Source organism: Homalodisca vitripennis, chromosome 2 (assembly GCF_021130785.1).
Source record: "Homalodisca vitripennis isolate AUS2020 chromosome 2, UT_GWSS_2.1, whole genome shotgun sequence".
Taxonomy (NCBI): Eukaryota; Metazoa; Arthropoda; class Insecta; order Hemiptera; family Cicadellidae; genus Homalodisca; species Homalodisca vitripennis.
In genome coordinates, this window is record NC_060208.1 from 18,769,006 (window position 1) to 18,792,109 (window position 23,104).

General features: G+C 33.7%; 2 protein-coding genes across 3 annotated transcripts in view; one reads left to right on the plus strand and one right to left on the minus strand.

Annotated features, from left to right (window-relative positions):
* Nucleotides 1-2,825: 2,825 nt before the first annotated feature.
* On the plus strand, nucleotides 2,826-21,138 carry LOC124353627 (ER membrane protein complex subunit 8). Its single transcript, XM_046803553.1, has 5 exons — nucleotides 2,826-3,080; nucleotides 8,706-8,782; nucleotides 11,083-11,152; nucleotides 13,615-13,709; nucleotides 16,031-21,138. Exons 1-5 carry the CDS (start codon nucleotides 2,868-2,870, stop codon nucleotides 16,188-16,190), a joined length of 615 nt encoding a protein of 204 aa, XP_046659509.1. The 5' UTR covers nucleotides 2,826-2,867; the 3' UTR covers nucleotides 16,191-21,138.
* Nucleotides 5,721-23,104, minus strand: part of LOC124353626 (protein-L-histidine N-pros-methyltransferase) — a 257,555-nt gene continuing 240,171 nt past the window's right edge. For both annotated transcript variants that reach the window (XM_046803552.1, XM_046803550.1), the window contains exon 8: nucleotides 5,721-8,183. The gene's annotated coding sequence lies outside the window, so the exon portion shown is untranslated. The remainder of the gene's footprint in view (nucleotides 8,184-23,104) is intronic.

Here is a 23,104-nt window from a genome sequence, read left to right on the forward strand (position 1 = left end):
AAAAGAGAAAAAAAAGGTGAATGAATGAATTGATTTATTTCCCAAAATATATGTACAATATTACAATTCAAATTGTACAATTAACTTCTAAAAAATTTTTCATTACATTACCGAACGGAGTTTGAAATGAGAACAAAGAATAAATATCATAAGAAATAATCATCATAAAATAAACATCATAAAAATAACATCATGTATAAAACATTGTCCTCGGGAAATGAGCCTGCATGGGCTATGATGCCTGTGCGCAGACTCGAGTTGCTCACGCCTGAAGAAATAACGGACTGGATATACATAAAAAGAATTAATATAAAAATGTAATACAAAAATAATACACTATTATATACCACATACATACATGAATATGGAATAAATATATTAAAAGGAAAAAACCGTGTAATTTTAAATATGTACCTGTTTTAAACAATTGAATATTATTAATTTTAAAAACATTTACTTATTAGCAACAAGGGTAAATAAGCAGGGTCACCGCAGATTATAATGGGGTAGTGATAACGAATAATGATGGGATAGGAGTGGTGGCTGTTCAACTGGCATGTCAAACTGTCCGCCCGTAGTTCGTAGACAACACTGCCTCTGCCTCCTCAATAGACAATGATAATATCCACTGGTTAACTTTCCTTTTAAAGATAATTGTATAAATTTCATTGAAAAAACTAAAAATTAGGAAACTGTTTACTTATATTAATAAAAAGCACGTGAGCTAGATAGTATGAGTTGGTGTTTGAAATAAGATTTAGTTAATTGCAGTGGTAGAATTCCTGTTGATCTAGAATAACGTGTGTTATGGGTGTTGTTGAGTTCTTTCAAATAAATCATCTAAATTTTTTATACATGTGTATTAAAAGAAATTTTATAAAAGTTGTCTTATTGTAAAAAATTTTAGTTTCTTGAAATAAAATGGATGTTGAAAATCTATGACATTTTTTTTAAAAGCTGCTTTCAAAATTGATTTCTGAACCGTAAACAGAGGATTAAGATTTGATTTATAAGCTACCCCCCAAGAAATTATCCCAAATGCAAAAAAGAGATTGCACTAATGCGTAATATACCATTTTCATTTCTTGAACAGCAAGAATATCCCTAAGGTTCTTAAAGGCAAAGATATACTTTCGGGTCTTTTGTTTGAGATATTCAATATGATCTGACCATTTCAAACGGAAATCTATAATAACGCCAAGATATTTATACGAATTTATTTTTTCGATTGCTTCGCAATTACAGGTACTGTTACTACTATGATTTCCACAATTATGTATGATCAGATTTTCTAAGACATAATCCGACTGAGGATTCAAAGAGATTGGCATACATTTCGTTTTAGTTATATTTAAGAAAAGGACATTCTGATCAAACCACTTTTTCAGTAACATTAAATCACTTAATGCTTCTCGTCTCACATCCGGCCATATATTTCCTTTCAGAAAAATAAGTGTGTCGTCGGCAAATAATGTTATTTTTCCGTTTAAATTTAGCTTGGCAATATTGTTTATATATAATAAGAACAGAATTGGCCCAAGTGTACTCCCTTGAAACTACACCGTAGTCTACATTAATTGCATCGCTACTAACATTACAAATTGAGACATATTGTTTTCTATTGGTAAAATAACTTTGGAACCAAGTAAGGCCCATGCTCCTAACACCTAATTGTTCTAATTTATTCATTAACTTATTTCTATCAACAGAGTCAAAGGCTTTTTTGAGATCTAAAAAGATTAGCATTGATTTTTTGTTTTCTGAGATTGCATTATTTAATTCTTTATTTAAATCAAAACAATGCATCCGAAATACTCCTGTCGTCTCTAAACCCATACTGACACTGAGAAAGCACATTGTTTTACCTGGAGAAAGTGTACAAGCTGTTCCTTAACTACCTTCTCCTGTACCTTAGCAAAGACACTCAAGAGGGATATCGGACGGAAGTTGTTTTTATTAGTAAAGCTGTTTGACTTGTGCAAATGGTATAGTTTAGCTAACTTAAAATTATCAGGGGAATATTCCTGGGTAATACTTAAATTGATCAAGTATAGCAGTGGTTTCATAAAAGTGCTTAAATTGTCCTTGAGGACCCGTGCATAGACGCCATCATGACCCGGGGCAGAGCCTACACGTAAATTTGTCACGTGCCGTATTATGTCCAGTTCTGTCACCGTACGTAACGTAAATGTCGCATCCAGTCTATAGTCGCTATCGCTCACCACTGGGTCCCCCACCGGGTTAATTGTATCGGCTAACGTTTTCCCAACAGACGCAAAATAATTATTGAAATCATTTGCTACTTGGGTAATTTTATCGTTAGTAATGTTTGAATTTGTCGGCATAAACTTTCATATTGGAAATGAGTCCTTGGTTTGCACCCTACCCGCCAATTCATTTACTATTCCCCAAAACATTTTTAGAGTCTTTTCTGTTTTCAGTAATTTTAGAACGATAATATTCTGCCATGGATAGGTTTACCAAGGATATATGTTGTTTGTTAGAAGAAGGTGAGTTGAGAGGTAGAATCTTTTTTTATTCGTAGATGTATTATTACATTATTTAAATTCAGATGACACTGTAACAAACGTTTTTAAAATGGTCGGCTATTGGTCAGTTTTACAAAGAAGGTTCTTAAATCTTTATTAAGCAATAATATATTCATAGGCACTGGGATTTACATTAAATAACCATAACTTTTCACTCTATCAGATACTACTTTTGTTAAATATACGTGTTTGTATATACACGCTAGTGTGTTAGAGCTATGATAATTTTAGTTGTCGTCTGACGTCATACAGAAAAACTCTTTGACTATGGTCCAAAGTCCAACGTTCCGATCATGACGACGGTGTAATTAGTCAAACATGGCAGAAATCAAGTTTACGTCCCGTGCTTACTGTAAAATGATTTTACATGCAGCCAAATATCCTCATTGTGCGGTTAACGGCATTCTGTTATCAGAGTGTTCCAAGTCTAAAGACTCTAAAAAACCTTCAAACATTGTTTATGTGGACGCAGTCCCTCTTTTTCACTTATGTTTACATGTGTCGCCTATGGCAGAGATCGCTTTAACACAGGTTTGTTTTTGGCTCATGCCCTATTTTTAAATTTATTTAGGGTTAATTATTTAGAAAGTAAGCGAAGGATGATGATAATTTTGAAATAAAACTACGTCTAATTGCTTTTGATGAAATATAATTGAAAAATTTATCATTTAGGCCATGTTCCAGTAATGATAAGGTTAGTAAATAAAAGGGTCATAGCCTTAATTGATATCATTAGAAAATCAAATGATTTTGCATTACAGATAAAATGGTTAGACTAATGCCCTACTTTCAGAAGGATAAATTCCATATTAGCCTACCTAAGCTACTGATAAAAAATATTTTATGGGTAGTTAGATCATAGAACTAAGACAATTTAATCCTTGAGACATTCTTTCATCAATGCCATGGTAACTATCCGCTGCTACCATATCACAGAAGAAATGCTATAGTGATGATAGGTTGTCACAACATATTTCTGCGATTAGGCCTATAACATTTGGTAATGCTTTTTTATTGTTGTATGATGTTGGTGGCTTGTCCAACTTAGCTAACACTTTTACTCTATTGAAATCAACTTCAGGTAAGAAAATAAATAACATAATCTTAGTTGTTTTGCTTCTTAGTGTTCTTCATTAGTGAATTGTTTCAGCTTATGTTTATTTACTTTTTGTGACCATAATTTCTTTTTATTTCTGCTTTAAATATTTAGACCTAGTTAGTTTAGATATGATTATTGATAGGCTTGGGGCATATATACTTAAATGTGATGGTTGCTCTGAGGATGGCCAACTTCAATAATAAATTATGGATGCAAAAAATCTATATTTTTATGGAGATTCCATTCATGTAAAAAAAGAATGATCTTTCTATGAAAAGTTTAAGTTTATACCTCAGAACCTGTGAAAAATGAGCAATAGCTTAACATAGAAAAGGTAGGGAAGAGTAGTTTCCTTACATGGGTAGTTGCTCTATTACACAATGTTGTAATAGAGGATTCTCTTTCCTGCACTAATTGTCTCTCTTCTTGTGTGGATTTCCAGTTTATTTACTCATCTCACTTTTACCTATGCATACATACAATTATCCCTGTGCATGTTGTTGCATTACTAATTTTAATGAAGTATAACATTGTATTTTAATCTATTTTACTTAGTAATTTTGCTTGTAATAGGTGTAATCCCAATATTACAGGTATGTTAGACAAACTGAATTCCTGTTTTCTTCATGTAATTTCCTGCAGGAAGCATAAAGCATGTTTATGCTCATTTATTTATCCAAGAGATTTTGATTTACATTACCTAACTATTTTAATTTGAGGTTGGATATAAGGAAAAGGAAAAAAGAAGAACAGAATGTTATTGCTTCATCAACAAGAATGATTTATTATGATTGAAGAGTTCAACAAATATTTATTTACACTGATGGTATGTAAAATGTTAATGATATAATTACAGCATAAAATTGAAGTTATAAGGAACTTTCTTAGACAAACACACTTAAAGACAACAAATAAAAGATACAAGTACAGACTGAAATATAATGGTAGCTTTTTACAATTCATTTCCCATGATACCTTGTAGTAAGCCAAAAATAACCCTGCAGACATAAAAGTAAATATATTAACATCACCATTAACCCCACTGTAAAAATTATCTCTAAGCCAACTAAAATTAAAGCTTCAACATACAAAATATTATGTATAAAGTTTAGCAGAGTAAACATATCAGTATAGTGTATTGAATCCTATACACAAAGTTTCTTACAGAAATGTACTAAAGAGACACAAGATTGTTTCAATAGTAGAAAGGTTAAAGCCATGTTCTTAAAGTCCAGTCTTTGTCCTTAAACATTGCGAAGTAAGAAAGTTACGTACAAACTGTAATTGGAAAATTTACTAGATTTTAAATTGTGAGGTACTTTGGGATTATACCGACCACACCAGTATGAAGAACACAAAAATAGAAATTTATAGAAACAAACATGATAGAACGAAAAACAACTCTTCAATTACAAAATTACAAACTTACAAGCATTTCCAGGTATTGTGATCGGTATTGTTGTCGCTGTTATCTTATCTTTCTCGAGAATCCTGATTACGGCAGGCCGCGCAGCATCACGTGATTTGCACGGTACATCATTGCCTTTCCATTACAATTCAATTTATATTTCTGATTAGCCCCTCTAGAATTTGATATTTTACTGATAGGTACTATCTCGAGGGATGTTTTTCTTTCGTCGACATCAGCGCGGGGCAGCACCGAAGGTGATGTCTAAGCCCGCGCTGATGGCCGGAGGCACTCGCATTTTGGGTGGCGGAATGTGATCAAGAATAAAAACAAGTTTTGAGTGTTTTTTTAATAAAAAGTTTAGTTTGGTAAATGTTTGTTTTTGTTGAATTTTTGTGTTTGGAGAAATGTAGAGGTAAAACACGGAAGTACAACAAAGCGATGCACCAGCTGAACGGGCGGCGAGACTCTGCAATCACGTTATCTACTAGACGCTCGACTTTGACCTCTGTCTGAGGATGGGGAGGTGTTTGCGATAAGACAATTCCTGTTTTATATTGACGAAATATTGTTCTACGCTAATCTAGTAATCAGTAGAAACGAAATGTGAAATAACGATTCATGTCTGGGTGTGGTCGGTATAATCCCAAAGTACCAATTGTGATTTTGGAAAGGTAAAATCCAAATACAACTGTAATTTGAACAGCTTCTTAAGAGTTAAAATTACTGGTGAGGTTTGATTTCAGGAAACATATCAAACCAATGATTCACGTTAAAAAGAGTATGTAAACTTTTTTATGGTATCAATAATTCTTTGCCAAAGATCTTTGCTTTGTAGATTTAACTCAACTAGCTGTTAAAAATTAATGAATAATTTATTTCCATCTATGAAAGTTGTAAAATTTGTACTGTTACGACTTCCTGATTCAACTCAGCCGACTGTTATAAAACGAATAAATGATTCATTTCCAATTATATAAGTAGTACTTTTTTTACTGTTAGATTCCTCATCTATCAAACCAAATCAGCAACTTAAACTGAATTACCTAACCAACCATAACAACATTAAAGAACAACAATTGGTAGAGGTTAAATATATTGTAACAGTGTATAGTTCAAGGAAGACAAATACAGAAGATACCTTAACTACATAGCCTACATTATAATACCTGACTAAGACTAATTTTTATGAAAATTGTATGATATTAATGAAAAGGCTAGCATCGGACCCTGAACAAACTTGTTATTGCTATTATCATATTTTATATCTTAAAATTAGTAATTTTATTGGGAAATTATCACAAGATCTAAATTAACACATTCATTCTCTCTAATTTCTAGAAATATTACAAAATAGAATCCTTAAATCTTTTATATTAACAATCGTTTGGGTATATTAGAGTGAGTGTTCCCTACAGGCTAAGAATTATTTTGAATTCATGGATTCTTGGAAACATATTGTAGAAAGCGGTAGTTTTTCTTTCTTGAACTATGTGCAAACACCCCAAAAAATCAGCTTACAAATTTGTTTTTTGTTAATTAGACTTAGCAGTTATTGAAACTTACAAACTCTGGTACCTAGAGGGTATTTTTAGAGGAAAAATATAAATTAGTCATAGTGGCAGCTTGGCTTGATTGACTCGGGCTTGTGTGTAGGGTGCTTACACATTTTGTACAATAGTGTTTTGTTGCGTTTTATCTAACTCAGTAGTGTGTTCGATATACATCTAACTCTGTTGTATGATTTTGGCTTGTAATTTTTTCTTTGTTTTTAATAGTGAGTTATAAATTTTCTAACCTAAAATAGACATGGATACTAGTTGAAATACCCTAAATGATTCAGTAATTTTCACCTTACTTAAATTTTCAAAATGCTGATAATATTCTAGTTGACGTATAAAGACTCTTGTTTTACAAATTTATAAAAACACTTCCTCCTCGTTTCATGTGTTTTTATAAGAAGGCGTAACTATAGTTTGATTGCAAAAACAAAATAGTAAAATAACTTTTTTGTATACTAACTAGGGATTCCTTAGTAGATATTAAGCGTTTATCAAAGATATTATTTTAAATCCTAGAATATTCATCTAAATGATTCTATATAGCATCGGAACACCCTGTACAGTATATGGTAGTTGTGAAATTGAGTAGCTATAGGTCAGTTATAAGTAGGTCAATTAAAGCTTAAAAGTATTTCATTAAGTAGATGTAAGTATAAGAATTTACATGATTGCAGTAGGCTATATATTTATTTCTTAGCTTAAGCTACGGTAACTGAAAGTCACTTGGCAGATATTATAATATTAATTGTAAATTTGATATGTCTAAGCCATAATTGGAATTGATTAAGTCTTGGAACATTTGTTACTTCTAACTACAAGTTATAAATTATATTGTTTAACACGTTCACTGAGGAATGGTTTACTGGTGACTCGTAGTACAATTTTAGTTGCGAACCCTGTGACAGTTCTCTAGACCTTCTCTACTTTGGGGAACTTATGTTTTTAATAGTTATTTTTACAAAATTGAATTGGTGGATAAAGAGACAAAAAGTATATTTTAAAGTTATAACATTGAAATGAATTGTGTATAAGTCACGGATGACTCATGCCGCACATGACTTTTTGCTTAAACAGTTATTTCCCGTTTGCACCATGAGGCACCCATGACTCGGGACATGCGCAATCGTATCCCTTGGTCACAACCGATTTCAGCTGCTGTCATTGTCTGCTACGTTTATGCACAGCCTCCAAACTACAGGATAGATCTAAATAATTCAATAATGTTCTAATTGAATATAAATAATGTGCGTCATGAGTCACAGGATTCATAACATTAAAAATAAACACTGTACACAGAGGTACTCATGTCGTAATATGAGAAAGATTACCAAATTGAACACAGTGAACATGTTAAATGGTATACCTCAAGTTTTCTACAGGAAAGGGGATACATGAATAGTCTTAGTTATACCAAAGCCCTGGTTAGTTATGGTGGTATCTATATCACAATGACAAACCATTTCGCTACAAACTTGAATCGATTCTTTTTCACAGGAAGGTAACTCTTTCACAAGCAGGTAACTCTTTCGCACAGTTTCCTCTGGGTGAACACACGGTCCTGGGCCCTGGAACACACGGTTGGTACGTTCATTGTGGCCAACTATACTTATTTATAGTTTTGTCTTAAAACACTTAGACCCTTACAGATAATCTATAAAATTTAGAGGATGTTACATTGGTTAATACATATACCATTGTCTAGTTTAGTATTTTAGACCAAATTGTATGGTTTGGAAGAGGATCCATTTTGTAATAATCTTTCCCTTCCTTTTGTGACAGCCTCCATTAAGAGTGCTACACTCCCAATTAGTTTCCTCAAGACAGAAAAATTCCTGATCGATCGTCTGATGCTGACCAACCCCTCCGCTTCTCAACTTCAACCCCAGTCCACAATTCCCAAACTTCCTGTTATGAAATCTGCACTCAGTTATAAATCAGTATGCTTCCCACTCAAAAAGTGATGATGAATCATTCCAGAGATGGCAAGATCCAGCAAGGGTGCCACAGGGGTAGTCACCATTACAATCTAATGTTACACCCACAATGCCAGCGATATAAATACTATAACCTCAAACCGGTTGTTTCAGATCGATCACTGGGCGAGTACAGAAGGCCTGGTTATATCAGGGTACTACGTAGCCAATGAGAGCATTCGAGATACCAGGTCAGCTTTTTCTTAGTTACTTTACACAAACTACTGATAATAATACTGTTCTGTGCGTTGTTTAAAGTTTCTGTGCTTTGTTTGAAGTTTCTGTGCTTGTTTGAAGTTCAAGTTCTGTGCATTAGTTTGTAATGATGTGTTAGGTATTTATTTACCTGAAGAAGAGATCAAATTGCAGATCTCGAAACGTAGTGTTACTGATTTTTTGTTTCACTGAACGATGGCAAATGTCCGGAAAATCCTTTTTCCTTCACTGTTTTGTGATTCCAAATTCTGTATTGAGCATATTATCCCACTTCCTTCAAAGACCTTGCCTCATTTACTTGCGCAAAAGATGTACTTTTAAATTATGAAAAGTCATTATGTACTCTTAAAATTTTTATCATCAATGAATTACTTACTTCAAATTGAATATAGAAAAATGTAATGGGATTTACAAAAATGTACACAATTGTTCGATGTTTTGCAGAATGTTTGGCTCTTGTTTCATATACTGTTCTTTAAGCAAATTATTATATATTGTAATATAATTTTCAATGTTTTTATTATTTTAAATATTTTTAACAACATTAAACCACATTTTGCAAGAATGTTTAGTCTCTGTAATAATTTAGTTATATACATTAAAAGATAGTGGTCATTTAAAAATTGACTCAAAATATTATTTTACGATAACAATTATTTTTCAGAAAAACAATGAATCCTGTGGAATATTCTTTAGAAAATATGTTCATATGTTTTTATGAAAATAATTGTACGAAAATTCAACCCATTTGGTATTAGTTTAGGGGCTCCAAACACATATCTTAATGAACAAAAATGTGAATGCATCATGTGGCAAGGAAGATTTCATCTGTAGACTTCAAATTTTGCAAGAACTACATTTCTACATGGACAAGAATGAGTTCCATGATGGTGCATGTCTAACAATGGAATTTAGCTTTTTTGTTTGCAAAGGGAATGTAAAAATTTCTTTTCTGTATGATCCTCTGTCTGACTATCTGTCAGGCAGAATGAAATGAAATGATTTATAAATTTAAAATTTTGTAAGCAACCTTAGTGAAGCCTGTTATGTGAAAGTGGTTTTATGTATTCCTACCTTGTTTTTTTCTATGTGGATGCCAGCGAAACATAAATGGCAATGGTCAGACTACCTGATCTGACTGGACAATTCTTAAATACTGTTTCGAGGGCAAAGGGTTAATTGTCTGGTTTGACCTTGGATGTTAAAACAAGCTTTGTCATGGAAGTAAGGTTGCATGTATACAACTTTATATCAAACTGTCTCATTATTTACTTTCCAACCTTTTTACTTGTAAGATTATCACCATAAATTTTTAAATTTTGACAATGATGTCAACAACTTTTAGTGCTATTTTGGTTCTCACTGGTCCAATTGTGGTGAGTCGGTGGATATAATCATAAAGAAAGACACAGAGAGTGCAAAAACTCACTGGTGCCATAATTGTGCCTGCAAAGCCAGAAAGATAAGGAATTTAGTGCACAGCATGAAAAAGCAATTGTTCTGCTAATGTGACAGCAGAACAAAACTGTAATTACATTTTAATTGTTGTTGTAAGAGTTGTGAATTGTAATAATGTTAAAAATTGAAATCTATAATGCTGCTGTTAATTACATCTTGTTTAAAGACAAATTTAATTGCAATGTTGTAATTTAATATTTTTTTACATAGTGTGAGTTAAAAGTATGGATACACTCTAGTAGTTTGTTAAGGATAAAGATGAAGGGATGGAACTCGAGACACCTTCCTAGGAAATAGAAGAACTTTTTAGTCACTGTTACAACTTTGCCCATTTCTCCAAAATGGGATTTTGGGAGGGAGGTTCAAAAATTTTAAATGTAAAGACCCATTAAGTAACACCGTATTTGAAAGGTCTTGATAAAAGTAGAAGAACAGTGGAAACTAGAGCTTTCTAACTGTCTATTGTCTATTTGTCTGTATTCCATCCCTCCATATTTATCCATCAAAAACTAAACAGAGTGTATCCATCCATACTTTTAACTCACACTGTATTTTGGTCAAATACATAAATAATTACAGTATTGGACATTATAATCAACACATTTTTACATGAAGGTTAAAAACCAATTAGTTAGTTCAAGGTGAATACATTATTATTAAAAACTATGAGCTTTATTTTCTCTCCAAGTGAGAGGTAGTTAGACTGTGGGTTGTGTAACAGTTTCTACTCTATGCTTTGGTATTGTTTCTCTATCACTCGGTCTTGTGACCTTGTTTTCCAATTGGTTACTGATTAACTGTTGTCTTCTGTTTGCAGTATAGAGAAGCCTGCAAATAGGATAGCTGATAAAATAGCGGAACATAATAGCTCGGCATGTTTAGTTGTTGTAAGTATACAATTATTATTATTAACACAAACGTAGCTCAGTTATGCTCAACTCACTAGTGTACGTTTGTGGGAGGTTTAGTTACAAATCATTCTTAATTAACACACAACTCAACCAGATTGGTGCCACAGAGTGTAATGAGGAAGTGAGGGGTCGGTGCCACATACAAACTGTTAAACTGCTTGTAGAGAACATCTGCTCCTGTTATGCTGGTTGTCAATGAAGCTTATAAAATAGCATGCAATGAAAAATACCTTAGATGAACTCCCACTGAAGGGCAAATTGCTTATAAAATTTTGTGGTAACAAGAACGTGATCATGTAACGTGAATAAAATATTAACAAAAGTAAGTAGGATTTTATAACGTATAATACAACATGTCAAGGTTTGAAATCTATCCTCTTCGTCAGGTAAGAAGAAGAACATAAAAACAGAAAAAAAGAAGAGAAAGAAAAGGTATCAAGCATACCCAAAAACTGCTTTGGATTCCAGACAGGAGAAAATAAACCCACGTGTTGTCACTGCACAGTTACAAACACAAGTCATGAGTACGAGAATCACAATCATACGTCACACCAGCAAAGGCGAAAGTGCGTTAATAACAAGAAAATCAGTGACAGCACTTCCTGTGGTCTAGCATTTTGCCATCCTCAAAACTGTTACATTATACAAACTAAATCTATTTATTATTGTTTTTATTACCAATAAAATATCAGAGATATTATATCTATTTATGTCTTTAGGTCATGTTTAAATTTAAATCCTGACTGACCGTTACACTTTTTATTAGTACTTTCGACCTTATACTATACCGAATCTCTCCTTATTCTGTTTGATGAGATTCTCGCACAGGCCTATCACCTATATGGATGGGCAAAATGATGCAGAAAATGGGGATAATTTCTTCTTAAAAAGAAACTGGAAATTCTTAAATCTTTTTAGGGCTGTTCTAGTCCTTTCTTGATTGCATTTTTATCCTTTCTTAAATTGTTGGAGTTTTTAGGTGTTTTTGTTTTTGGCAGCTAGATTGATTATTTATAGACCATAGAACGTCTGAGTTTATGGTCTGATAATTTGTTTTAAAGGATGTGTAAGGCTGAAGTTTTTCTTTAAATTGTAATTTTGACCAGCGCACAATTTGTGTCAACTTATAATTTTTGTTGTTGTTGTAATTCGAATCCTTAAATGAGTTGGTGTGATCAATTTTATTAAAATATTTAAAAAGGTTAGTTTTAGATGTATAAGGATTTTGAAACTCTGGTTTTTATTATTGACAGTTAATTTTTTGTGAACTTAATTGTTATATTATTAACGGAACAAAATATTTTGTTTTGTATGGTTGGGTTGGAACAGTGTAATAATCATCTTTTCATACTGTTGTTTTATTCACCAAGCAGAGTTAAATTCATGTTATACTTCCATTTGCTCTTTAATATTTAATTGTTGAATGTAGTAATGATGTTGATTGTGTATTAATGCAGTATCAGCTATGGACAACTACAATTATATACTGCAATAACTTTCCTATTGGCAATACTGCCTGGACACTTGATTTTTATTATATTTATTGTTATATTGATGTATTTATTTTCATGCTTTTTAAGAGAATGTCTTTTTAAATAGCCAAAATGGGTATTTTGGTATTATAGAGAGATCACTCTGTCCCTATGTACTACTTTTTGTTACGCTATATAAAAGTAGGTAAATATATAATTACGTATTATAAATATTAAAAGTTACACGTTAACCTTTAAAAGCACTCACGTGATCTGAACTTGAATTTGGGTACTATCTTGAGGAATCTTTTTCAATTTACTCTAGAAGTACGGGGTGGTGCGTAAGGCGCCATCGAAGCCTGCAATAATGGCCAGGGGCATTTCCGATCAGGACTTTCTCAACGTGAGATCACGTGCCAGATCATCCAACATGATCTGAACTCGGGAAAGTATTGATCATTAATGCTCCAGGCCATCAGTGCTGGCTTCCGGTGGCACCTGTACTTTTGGCGTACAAAGAAAAACACTCCTTAAGTTAGTACCTAAATTCAAGCTCAGATCTTGTGAGTGCTTGTAAATATTAACTTTAACTTGTGCCACTAGTAACATATTTATGATAACCTAATTGAAACCTACTTATATCATACAATAACATGTATAACATGATAGCCACAGAGTATAACAATCGCTTTTATATAATACCAAAGTATCCAAATATGATTAAGTTTATTTAAAGTTTAGGTGATCGTCTATGATAGATAAATAATGAAAAAATAACTAAGATGTTTAATTTTGAAATTCAGATTATTTTGGTTTGGGAAATCAAAAAGATGAATAATAATTTTTAAATGGTTGCAATTAAAACCAATAGGGAGTTTAAGTGGGGTTGTTAAGCTTTGTTATCATTGTACTTAAACTTAAACCTGTTAACAATAATGAATTGTATTAAATTTGATGCTTGTGCAGATTGACAACCGCCTACTATCGTTAACCATGGAGGAGCCGGCGTTAATAGTCTCACAATTTGCTGATGTCAAGTGGAAAACTCTGGAAAAATCGAGGTAAATTCCAATTCCGTCCACTTCGTATTAACTCTGTCAGTGCTGAACATATTCATCTGTAGTGCTTCACGTTTTTTAAGACTTTTACAAGCATGTGTTGAAAGTAAATAATAAGTACATAAAATTAACAAAGTGTTACATATTGTATAACATTTTTTCAGCGAAAGCTACAGAATAAAATAATAATTACAACTATTTACTGTTGCTTGCAGAAAAGGTATTAACTGGGTTTTTAGAAACAAGTTTGTTGTGTACTTTTTTCACATTTATTGCAGCAGAGCACTTTGCTAAACACTCTCAAATAAAAATCCAAAATGTACAAAATAAAGACAAACGTCTTGCAAATAAAAAAATGATACAACATGAGCAATGCAGTTTTTAGAATGAAGTGTACAGGAACAAAAATGTAATGTTTGTGGCACTGAAAAGCCTTTCAAATCTGGCAGATTCCAACAATTACTTGATCAAATGAGTTATATAGCGACAAAAAAGTCATTGTCAACATTTTACATATTTTTAACCTGTATTATGATTAAAAAGCTAAAAATCTTTAAATTATCTCTTTAGTTATCAAGAACAACAAAATGACTTGTATAAAGAGTAACTACCATAAGGAACAACGATTCCAGCTGATGATATACAACAATATATTTTTAATTTTTTAATTTAATACTTAAAACAAATATTTTGTTTTTGTTTTTAAACCAAAATCCCAAGTTTAATGTATATTTTATAGCTGTTTGTGCATAAAATCCTATTTGTTTTATTGAAAATGTGTATCTTAACTGATTTCTATTGTTTTGTAATATTATTTCTACTCCAATAAACTGTAAAAAATAAAATTTATACAAATCGGCTATCTAGGTCTAGATCAAGAGGAGAAGGCAAATCGGTCATCACTGGATGTTAAATTGACATCCAGTATATCACTAATGTAATTAATTTGTAATCCATTTGTACTTACAGCCATCAGAAAAATAAATAGTATTGTTTTGACACTATAACCTAGCAACTCATCCAAAGTAATAAAAGTTATGTATTTTCACGCAAAAATGAGGCCTAAAACTGATTACATTACTTAATTGCACTTTACCCTTCATATTTACAATAGTTTAAAAACTAAAACAAACTTGTATTACAACGATAACAACAATAAAAGGACAAAGAACCCAATTTATCGTGGCTCGACTAGTTTGTTTACATTGTCAGACAATTCACTCAGCTGGAACTTTTTTTGCTCATCAACAAACCAATAAATGTGCTGCGAAAAAACAGCTGCAATATTGCTTCAAATAGTTCAAACTACTACTGAGAGGAAGCAGCACAAAGCCGAGCCAGTAGAACCCAACGAACTAATCTCATACGTTAGTGAAATGAGACGTAGTACACCAGGTTTGGAGTGCCTGTGATTCGTCTGTCACCGAAATTCCAGCACACTGGGCAGTGCCCATGTCTCGTTTGGAAAGGGTTAAGACTGTCATCTAAGTTTTCCATCTACACTGTGTTAAAATATTGTTATTTTTCAGTGTGGCTGTGGAGAGAAATTTGAAATGTTACAGTTTAACATAAGTTCACTGACGATGACTGTCCACAAAGGCTGGAATATTTCTAGAATTTAATTTGGCTAACAATGTTTTATGATTCAATAATTAATGAGGAACTAAATGGAACTAGAGTCATGTAGGTCTAGGAACAGGAATTTGGTTCTTGACCAAAAACTTCTCAACAAACCATTCTGAAATGAGACATGTCTCTTTAAATGATTTATAGGGGAAATCATCAATGTAATTTATGGTTTTTCTAAACACCTATGTTTCTGGGGTTTTTAAAAAGCAAACCAGTAATTTCAGTGTAATTACATTTAAATTAGACACTGGTTTGATGTTCAACTGACAGTCTTCGTCAGTAATTTTAACAACCCTTTTAGTGAAATTTCTATTGTCACCGGAATTGACATCTTCACATAAATCTCTGTAAACGATGAAAAACTAACACCATTACAAATTCTTTTTAAAGCTCCCATAGTATGTTCGCAAAATGAATTTTGAGTTGAATAATTTTTTCTCAAATTTTATGACCACAAATAATTTTTAAGTAGTTTTAGTTGAATTTTTTTATTGTACTTATGTTTTCTGTTAGATCAAGACAAGTAATAATCTATTTTTCATTGATATGCTGTAATAATAACAGTCTGATTATCTAGTCACAACTTTGTTTGTTCATTGTTTGTGACACGATAAGTGAATGAATCTTCCAAAACTCCACTTTCCGTTTCTGGACCAGTCTACTTTACCGTTGTATAACTCCAGCTCTGTCTACAGTTGGTCGGTGCCGGAGAGTTGCCTGGACACGGCAGCCACTCTGCTGGAGCGGCGTTGGCAGGAGAACGTCATAGACTTCGATAACCATCTCGATGACATCACACTGGATTGGCGGAACAAATCGGCAAACTCCGCGATTGATACATATTCCAGCCAATAGGCATTCCAATGTTGTTTTCTTTTTGTTGTTTCAGATTATATATATAATTTACATGTTGTCATCGAGTGTTGAGTATTATTTAGTAGAATCATTTATTTATTTTTTTAGCCTCATTTTACTTTCACCTCATTCGGAAAAGTATGCCAAATCCGGTACAAAATAGTGATTGTGATTCAAAATTTTTAGGGAGAAACTATCCTAGGAACTTAATGAATAGCTAGAGACAATGATCCTGATAATCGGTCAAAATTAGCCGAGTTCATTACAATTTAAATGAAACCCAGAGCTAAATACAGAAACATTTCCTGAGTGGTTGATACAGTACATAGTCCACTGCTAGTGTGCAAGTAAACCACAAATAAATATGATGTGATATTAGAATACATGATTACATATATGTAACGCTAGCAGACCGTTTACGTGTAATTTAATCAACAGTAAATCGTTAATATTAAATTTATTTAAATGCGCAATTTTTACGGACGAAATGAGATAAGGAAACTAATCCCTGAAGTATATTAAAGTAAAGTATCTCACTTCCACCTGAAATTTAGCTTTGGTGAAGAACTACGTATTGCATTGTATTAATATTAAAGTCCAGGAGCCGAAAGCAAATTTGCACTGTATAAGCACACAAACTAGGATTTTGTGGAATAGATAAGTTTTCTTTTCCCTCAAGAAAGGAATTGATTATCAACCACACTAGCTTTGATGGAGAATTGAAACTGAAGGGTAGCAAAAGGGTTAAAAAAATTAAAAAAATACGTTATTTCACTCGCCATGTATACTTTAGCTTGACAAACTCAAAACCAATCATTTGTTTGAAGTTTATTACCAACGATTTATTAGAAGCATTTCTGATTTGAATTAATTATATTTCCAATGCCACAGCTGAGTCTGCCTTGTTGCCTCGACCGAAAACACAAATACATAGGTCTCAGAAACTTACTTCGGTTAAAAACGTTTACTTCCTAGCCCTCGTCATGTAATTCTGGTCTAAGCTATTTCCAGTGTTATAGCAGAGTTTGCCTTATTGTCCTGATGAAGAAGAAAATATGTACATACACAAGTCTGAGAAGCCCACTTTGGTCAAATGTTTCTACTTCTGGTCATATTAAATCACTTAAGGTGCCACAGTTGAATTTGTCTAATTGCCCCGATCAAGAAACTATATACGTATGTTGCTCTTGGAAATCTACTTTGGTGTAAGGTATTTCTAGTGCCATAGTTGAATTTGCATTGTTTCCCGATGAAGAACATATACATGGGGCTGAGAAGCCCATTGCAACAGTCCAGGGGGAAATCCTTATTATAATCTTTTAACCAACACGTCCGAGATATATTGTGCAACTCTAGTTTTTCGAACAAGAACCACGCTCGAGTTATGCTGTGCAACTACAGTTTTGTGATCAAACGCCATGTCCGAGTATACCCGTTTTCATATTATCAGCTGGATTATTTTTGTTGTATCAGCTGTTATATTGTGTTCTATTATGCTAGATATGTTTAGAAGATAAATGTCCAGTTGGTGGTGCAATATTGTGAACATTACTCAAACTACTTGGACACCATGTGCTTTGTATCGCAAACAAGTTCGGGAATGGTTACGTAATACGTTGATATTTTACAAGGTGTTTTCCGATGTTTATTCGTAGAATGTTGTGTGATAGTGGTAATATGTTGTAATTATTTGACAAATTGACATTATTTGAGATGTTTGTAAACATTGTTAATTGTTTACTCTATTTATTAAACTTTAAATGAAGTTTAAAGTGTTATGTTAAAAACTCCTAAAAATAGAAAAAAAACTCTGTGTTAGGGGGTCTTAGTATGTAACTGAACACGGCGCATCAGTGTCACCATGAATCCAGGAACACGGCGGTTTAAAGGGTTAAGCACATGACACGTTCAGTGCTAATGGCTAAAAATATTTTATGTCAATGCAGTTTAGTTCGTCTGATATTTGCCATCATGGTTACCCATAAGAACATTGTAAAAGTGTTAGCTAATACTCAGCCAAATTTTATGGAATGATATGCACAATCATCAATGTTGCTTATACAAAAATGAAGCTTCACACATAATTTCATGTCTATAGATCACGTATATTCCCAAGATATTGTGTGTAGAGAGAGACAAGACATGAAATTTTTCAAGCTCCTCGAGTGATGCAGGCTAATCCTAATGCTCAGCCGATTGTGTTTATATTTACATGGTTTTTTATGTCTCGTAGTGTTGAGAAAGTGGCTGTACAAAGTTTTTAGAAGTACGCAAAAAAATCAAAAGCACATGTTGTGTTTGGCTGTCACAGATTAATCTTCTGGAATCTAGAGTCCACGACTGTCTGAAAAGACCTAAAAAAAGTCTGAACTTGCCATTAAAAAAGATATATTTGAATGGCACAACAACAGCATGAAGTCCAGACTGGTGAGAATGAACCCAAGTAATGTCACAGCACAGAACCAAGAGAACACACACACCAAGTAGTGTCACAGCACAGAACCAAGAGAACACACACACACCAAGTAGTGTCACAGCACAGAACCAAGAGAACACACACACACCAAGTAGTGTCACAGCACAGAACCAAGAGAAACACACACACACCAAGTAGTGTCACAGCACAGAACCAAGAGAACACACACACACACCAAGTAGTGTCACAGCACAGAACCAAGAGAACACACACACACCAAGTAGTGTCACAGCACAGAACCAAGAGAAACACACACACACCAAGTAGTGTCACAGCACAGAACCAAGAGAACACACACACACCAAGTAGTGTCACAGCACAGAACCAAGAGAACACACACACACCAAGTAGTGTCACAGCACAGAACCAAGAGAACACACACACCAAGTTGTGTCACAGCACAGAACCAAGAGAACACACACACACCAAGTTGTGTCACAGCACAGAACCAAGAGAACACACACATTAAGTAGTGTCACAGCACAGAACCAAGAGAACACACACACCAAGTAGTGTCACTACACAACACATGTCACACGCACCAGGGAAGATGGAAGACTGGAGAGAAAATAAATATTGGAACTTCTTGTTGTATTGTGGTGCATGAGGTGAAACAAAGAAAACAGGAAGGCGATGGTCGGGATTGGGAGAAGTAAGGGGAAGACACCTACGCCTCATGTTTTGGTCATGGATCTCAGTGTCATAGTGTGTATACCAATTTTATCGACTGAGGTTTATTTGAGTGTTAAAATTTTTTAGGTTTCCTTGCAGGAGTAGATCACACCAAGTGGCGCATAACAGGCTTTGCTGAGGTATGCAAAATCTCAAGTCAATCGCTCATTTCATTCTTGAGATGTCTTTTGGACAGACAAACAATCATACAGTAAAGAAATTTTGATATTCTCCGGCAGACAAGAGAAATCGTGCCAACCTACTGAGTGATAGGCTTCAATAACGCTCAGCCAAATTCCATGGATAGACTTGCCCATCGTAGAAATAATTCGTGTCTATGTGGAAATGAAGTTCCATGCTAAATTTATAGTGTACAAGTGACAATCAGGTTACCTTGTGGATAGGCTACATGCGTTACTGTCATATGTTAAAATGTATATGATTGCACTCAGTTTGCCTACAGATTTATTTATTCCGGGATTTTCCCACTGCTATCATGGTTACCCATAAAACTATATAAAAATTGTTTGCTAACGCTCAGCCAAATCTCAAGGAGTGACATGCACCATTAAACTAGATGTTGCTTACTTGAAACCTAAGTTTCATGCAAAATTTCAAGTCTATAGAGTCAGTTCGTTTTTGAGATATTGTTAGACAGAAATGAAATGTATAAAGCCTCTCAACAGGTGATAAGCTTTGCTCAGCCAATAAATTACTAATCAGATAATCAAAGGGTTTTATAATAATAATTTTAGGGACACTATTTCACTAGTGCAGTGATGAATATCATTACAGGGCTGATGTGATAGTGTATTTTAATATCAAAGAAAAAAATATTAATTTTGTTGTACATAGCTATAATCTTGTACACGGAACACTTTTCACGGGGCCCTTTATGATGTAAACTTGGTGAAAGTAAGATGAGACGATTAAACGATTACAAACTTAGGCTGAAGGGTTTAAGGATTTTCTACCTCCAATTGGAACAATTGTCTGCATTATTTTTATGGACTGTTTATTAAAGGTATGGATTTGTGAACAAATGTCATAGCGACCAATATTGTTGTTTATGTATCTAGAAACTACTCTAGTTTTTTGTTTGTTTCTTGTCATAGATTTAGTATCATTATTGTTATTAGGTATAAAGACAGCTTTATCTTTTATTCAGCATTAGATTTTTGTCAGTTGAATTTGTCTATTCGATATTCATGAAAACCAAAATGGAAAAATCAAATGCTGTAACTTAGTATAAAGTGAACTACTATCTAGAAATTTTATACTGTGTGTACACACACGTCCTGCACATCATATCTTGAAACTGTACATAATGTTCAGCAACGCAGTGCAGCAACTTTGTTTGTTTGTTAGACATAAGGCGATGTTTTTGTGTTGAAAATTATAAAAGAATTATAATACCGAGTTGTTTTGTTTGCGAACTGTTTGAACCCCGATATAATTGTTGTTGAAATTCTTTACATTAGGTGGAAAGCTTCTTAAAGTATTTATCAAATGTAAAGTTGTAGCCATTACTGATCATGCTTGTACACTAGTAACCATTATTTGACGTATCAGAAACATGTATGATGTATCAGAAACATGTATGACGTATCAGAAACATGTATGACGTATCAGACACATGTATGTAGACCCTGTGATTGTGATTCGTTAAACGGTACAAATTGTAAAATACAGTTGAGTTGTATATTGTACTTTGCTGATGCATTGTTTCCGCTAGATTCCAATGAGATTGTAAAAGATTACATTTTATATGGAGGAGAATAAACTTTTGTATTATCAAAAGTGTTTAATATTTTTTCCCAATTCAGTTCCTGTTGAATGATTTTTTTCAGAAATGTTGGAATTACAGAATGTTTCTGAATATTTCTTTCTTCTGATGAGACAGGGTATTCAGAATGGGTAAGGTTGGAGGTAGGAGCCTCTCCTGTTGAGATCCATGAGGATGGATAGCAGGCAGTATATCTGTCATGCCACCTCGGAAGAAGAGGCCAGCTCTGTACCAGCCTCTCCGGTAAAAGCTGGTAAAAGAGGTAGCATACCCTTATGTCTAGACTAGCAACACTTAGAGAACACCACCAACTCCAACAGTCATCTCCCGCAGTAGACTAGACCAGATCTACCCTTGCAACCCAATATCTCAACATTTGTGGTTAGTGATGTGCTGCTCCTAAACACCCATACTTAAAATGATGCCAGATTTAAGTGACGCATTAATTTTGCTTCCAGTGTAGTTTCAACTGGAAGGTATTAACCAGCCAGAATCAAACTCTCCTGGGGCTTAGAAAACCTGGTAACTCCAACAGGGTGACTTATGGTAATTGCAAAACAGTTATAAACAAAAGTTACAGCATTAGTTGTTCAAATTTGAGCAAAACATTTAAACAATAAGCAGGTTTATAATTAGTGTCATAACTTAAAACATGTTAACTGAAGAAAGAAATCTTGGAAATATATTTTACGACAAAAGGTTTCTTGGGCAAACATTAGGAACATTGTAACTTGGAGCAGTCTTAATATTAATGCTCGTAATTGGAGCCGGTTTCATTTCTTTCAACTTGTCTTAGTGGCTGTATAATCTAGACATATATTTTGTGGGAGGGGGAGAGGTGGAAAACAAGATAACATTGAATTATTATAATTGGCTACTTATTTTCATTTAAAGAAGCTTAAAGGTGAACTGGTGGCCATCTTCGTATAGCCCCATAGACACAATGTTAAACCTGATGCACTTTTACAACTTATTGTTAGTAATAGAATTATGAGAGACATCTCATTTTATAGATATAATTAATAAGCATTTTAAAACGTATAGTGTTTTTATATTTGTTTGGATTATTGAGAATATAAATACAACTTTTTTTGTATTTAAATAAAGTATACACTTTACATGAAAAACTAAAGCATGTAGATGTGTATTAATTATACCTTTAAAATGAGATGTCTCCCATGACTTTATGATAAAAAATGAGAGCATAAATGTACATGAGGTTTAGCATTGTCCTTATGGAGAAAAACTCGGGTTGTTTCAATGAAATCAGCTCTTAATATTCTTAAAAATAAGTGTTAAGAATGCTAAGACATTCAGAGATCCAAGGTTATTATAAATGAAAGCATGACTTTATTCATTTTCGAGTCAGAATAGGGTTTGACTATGAAATATCCCCTCACAGGGACAGTAAGTAGTGATGGATTTGAAATCACTACCCGTGATTTGTTTTACTGTTCTTTTATTCACAGGTCAACTTGTGATCACGTTTAAATATGAGAAGCTGAGAAATTGCACTTGCCCGAAAAGGACCTTTGTACCGCTTACGGAGTGACAGGGTATTCTGGGTGGGTAAGGTTTGAGGTAGGAGCCACCTCCTGTCAAGATCCATGAGAAAGGATTTTGGGCATTAACCGTTAGGTCAAGCTGGCAGGGGGTGGTACGCCCTCATACCTAGGCTAGCAGCAGCAGCCCTTAACACTTAGGGAGCCCCTCCAACTCCAACAGTCATCTCCCGCAGTAGACCTATTGATTTACCCTTGCACCTCAATATCTCAAAATTTGTGGTTAGTGATGTCCATAAGGTTGTTCAGATTTAAGTGACATCTGTTTTTTCTGTACCCAGTGTAGGTTCAAGCTGGAAGTGAACCCGCCTGGGGATCCACGGTTCAGTTGGGTACAGCTCTTTCCAGTAATCTATCTGACACTGCTCAGTGTTACACAAACGAACTGAACAACATTGTCTTCATTGCGCTGTTGAGC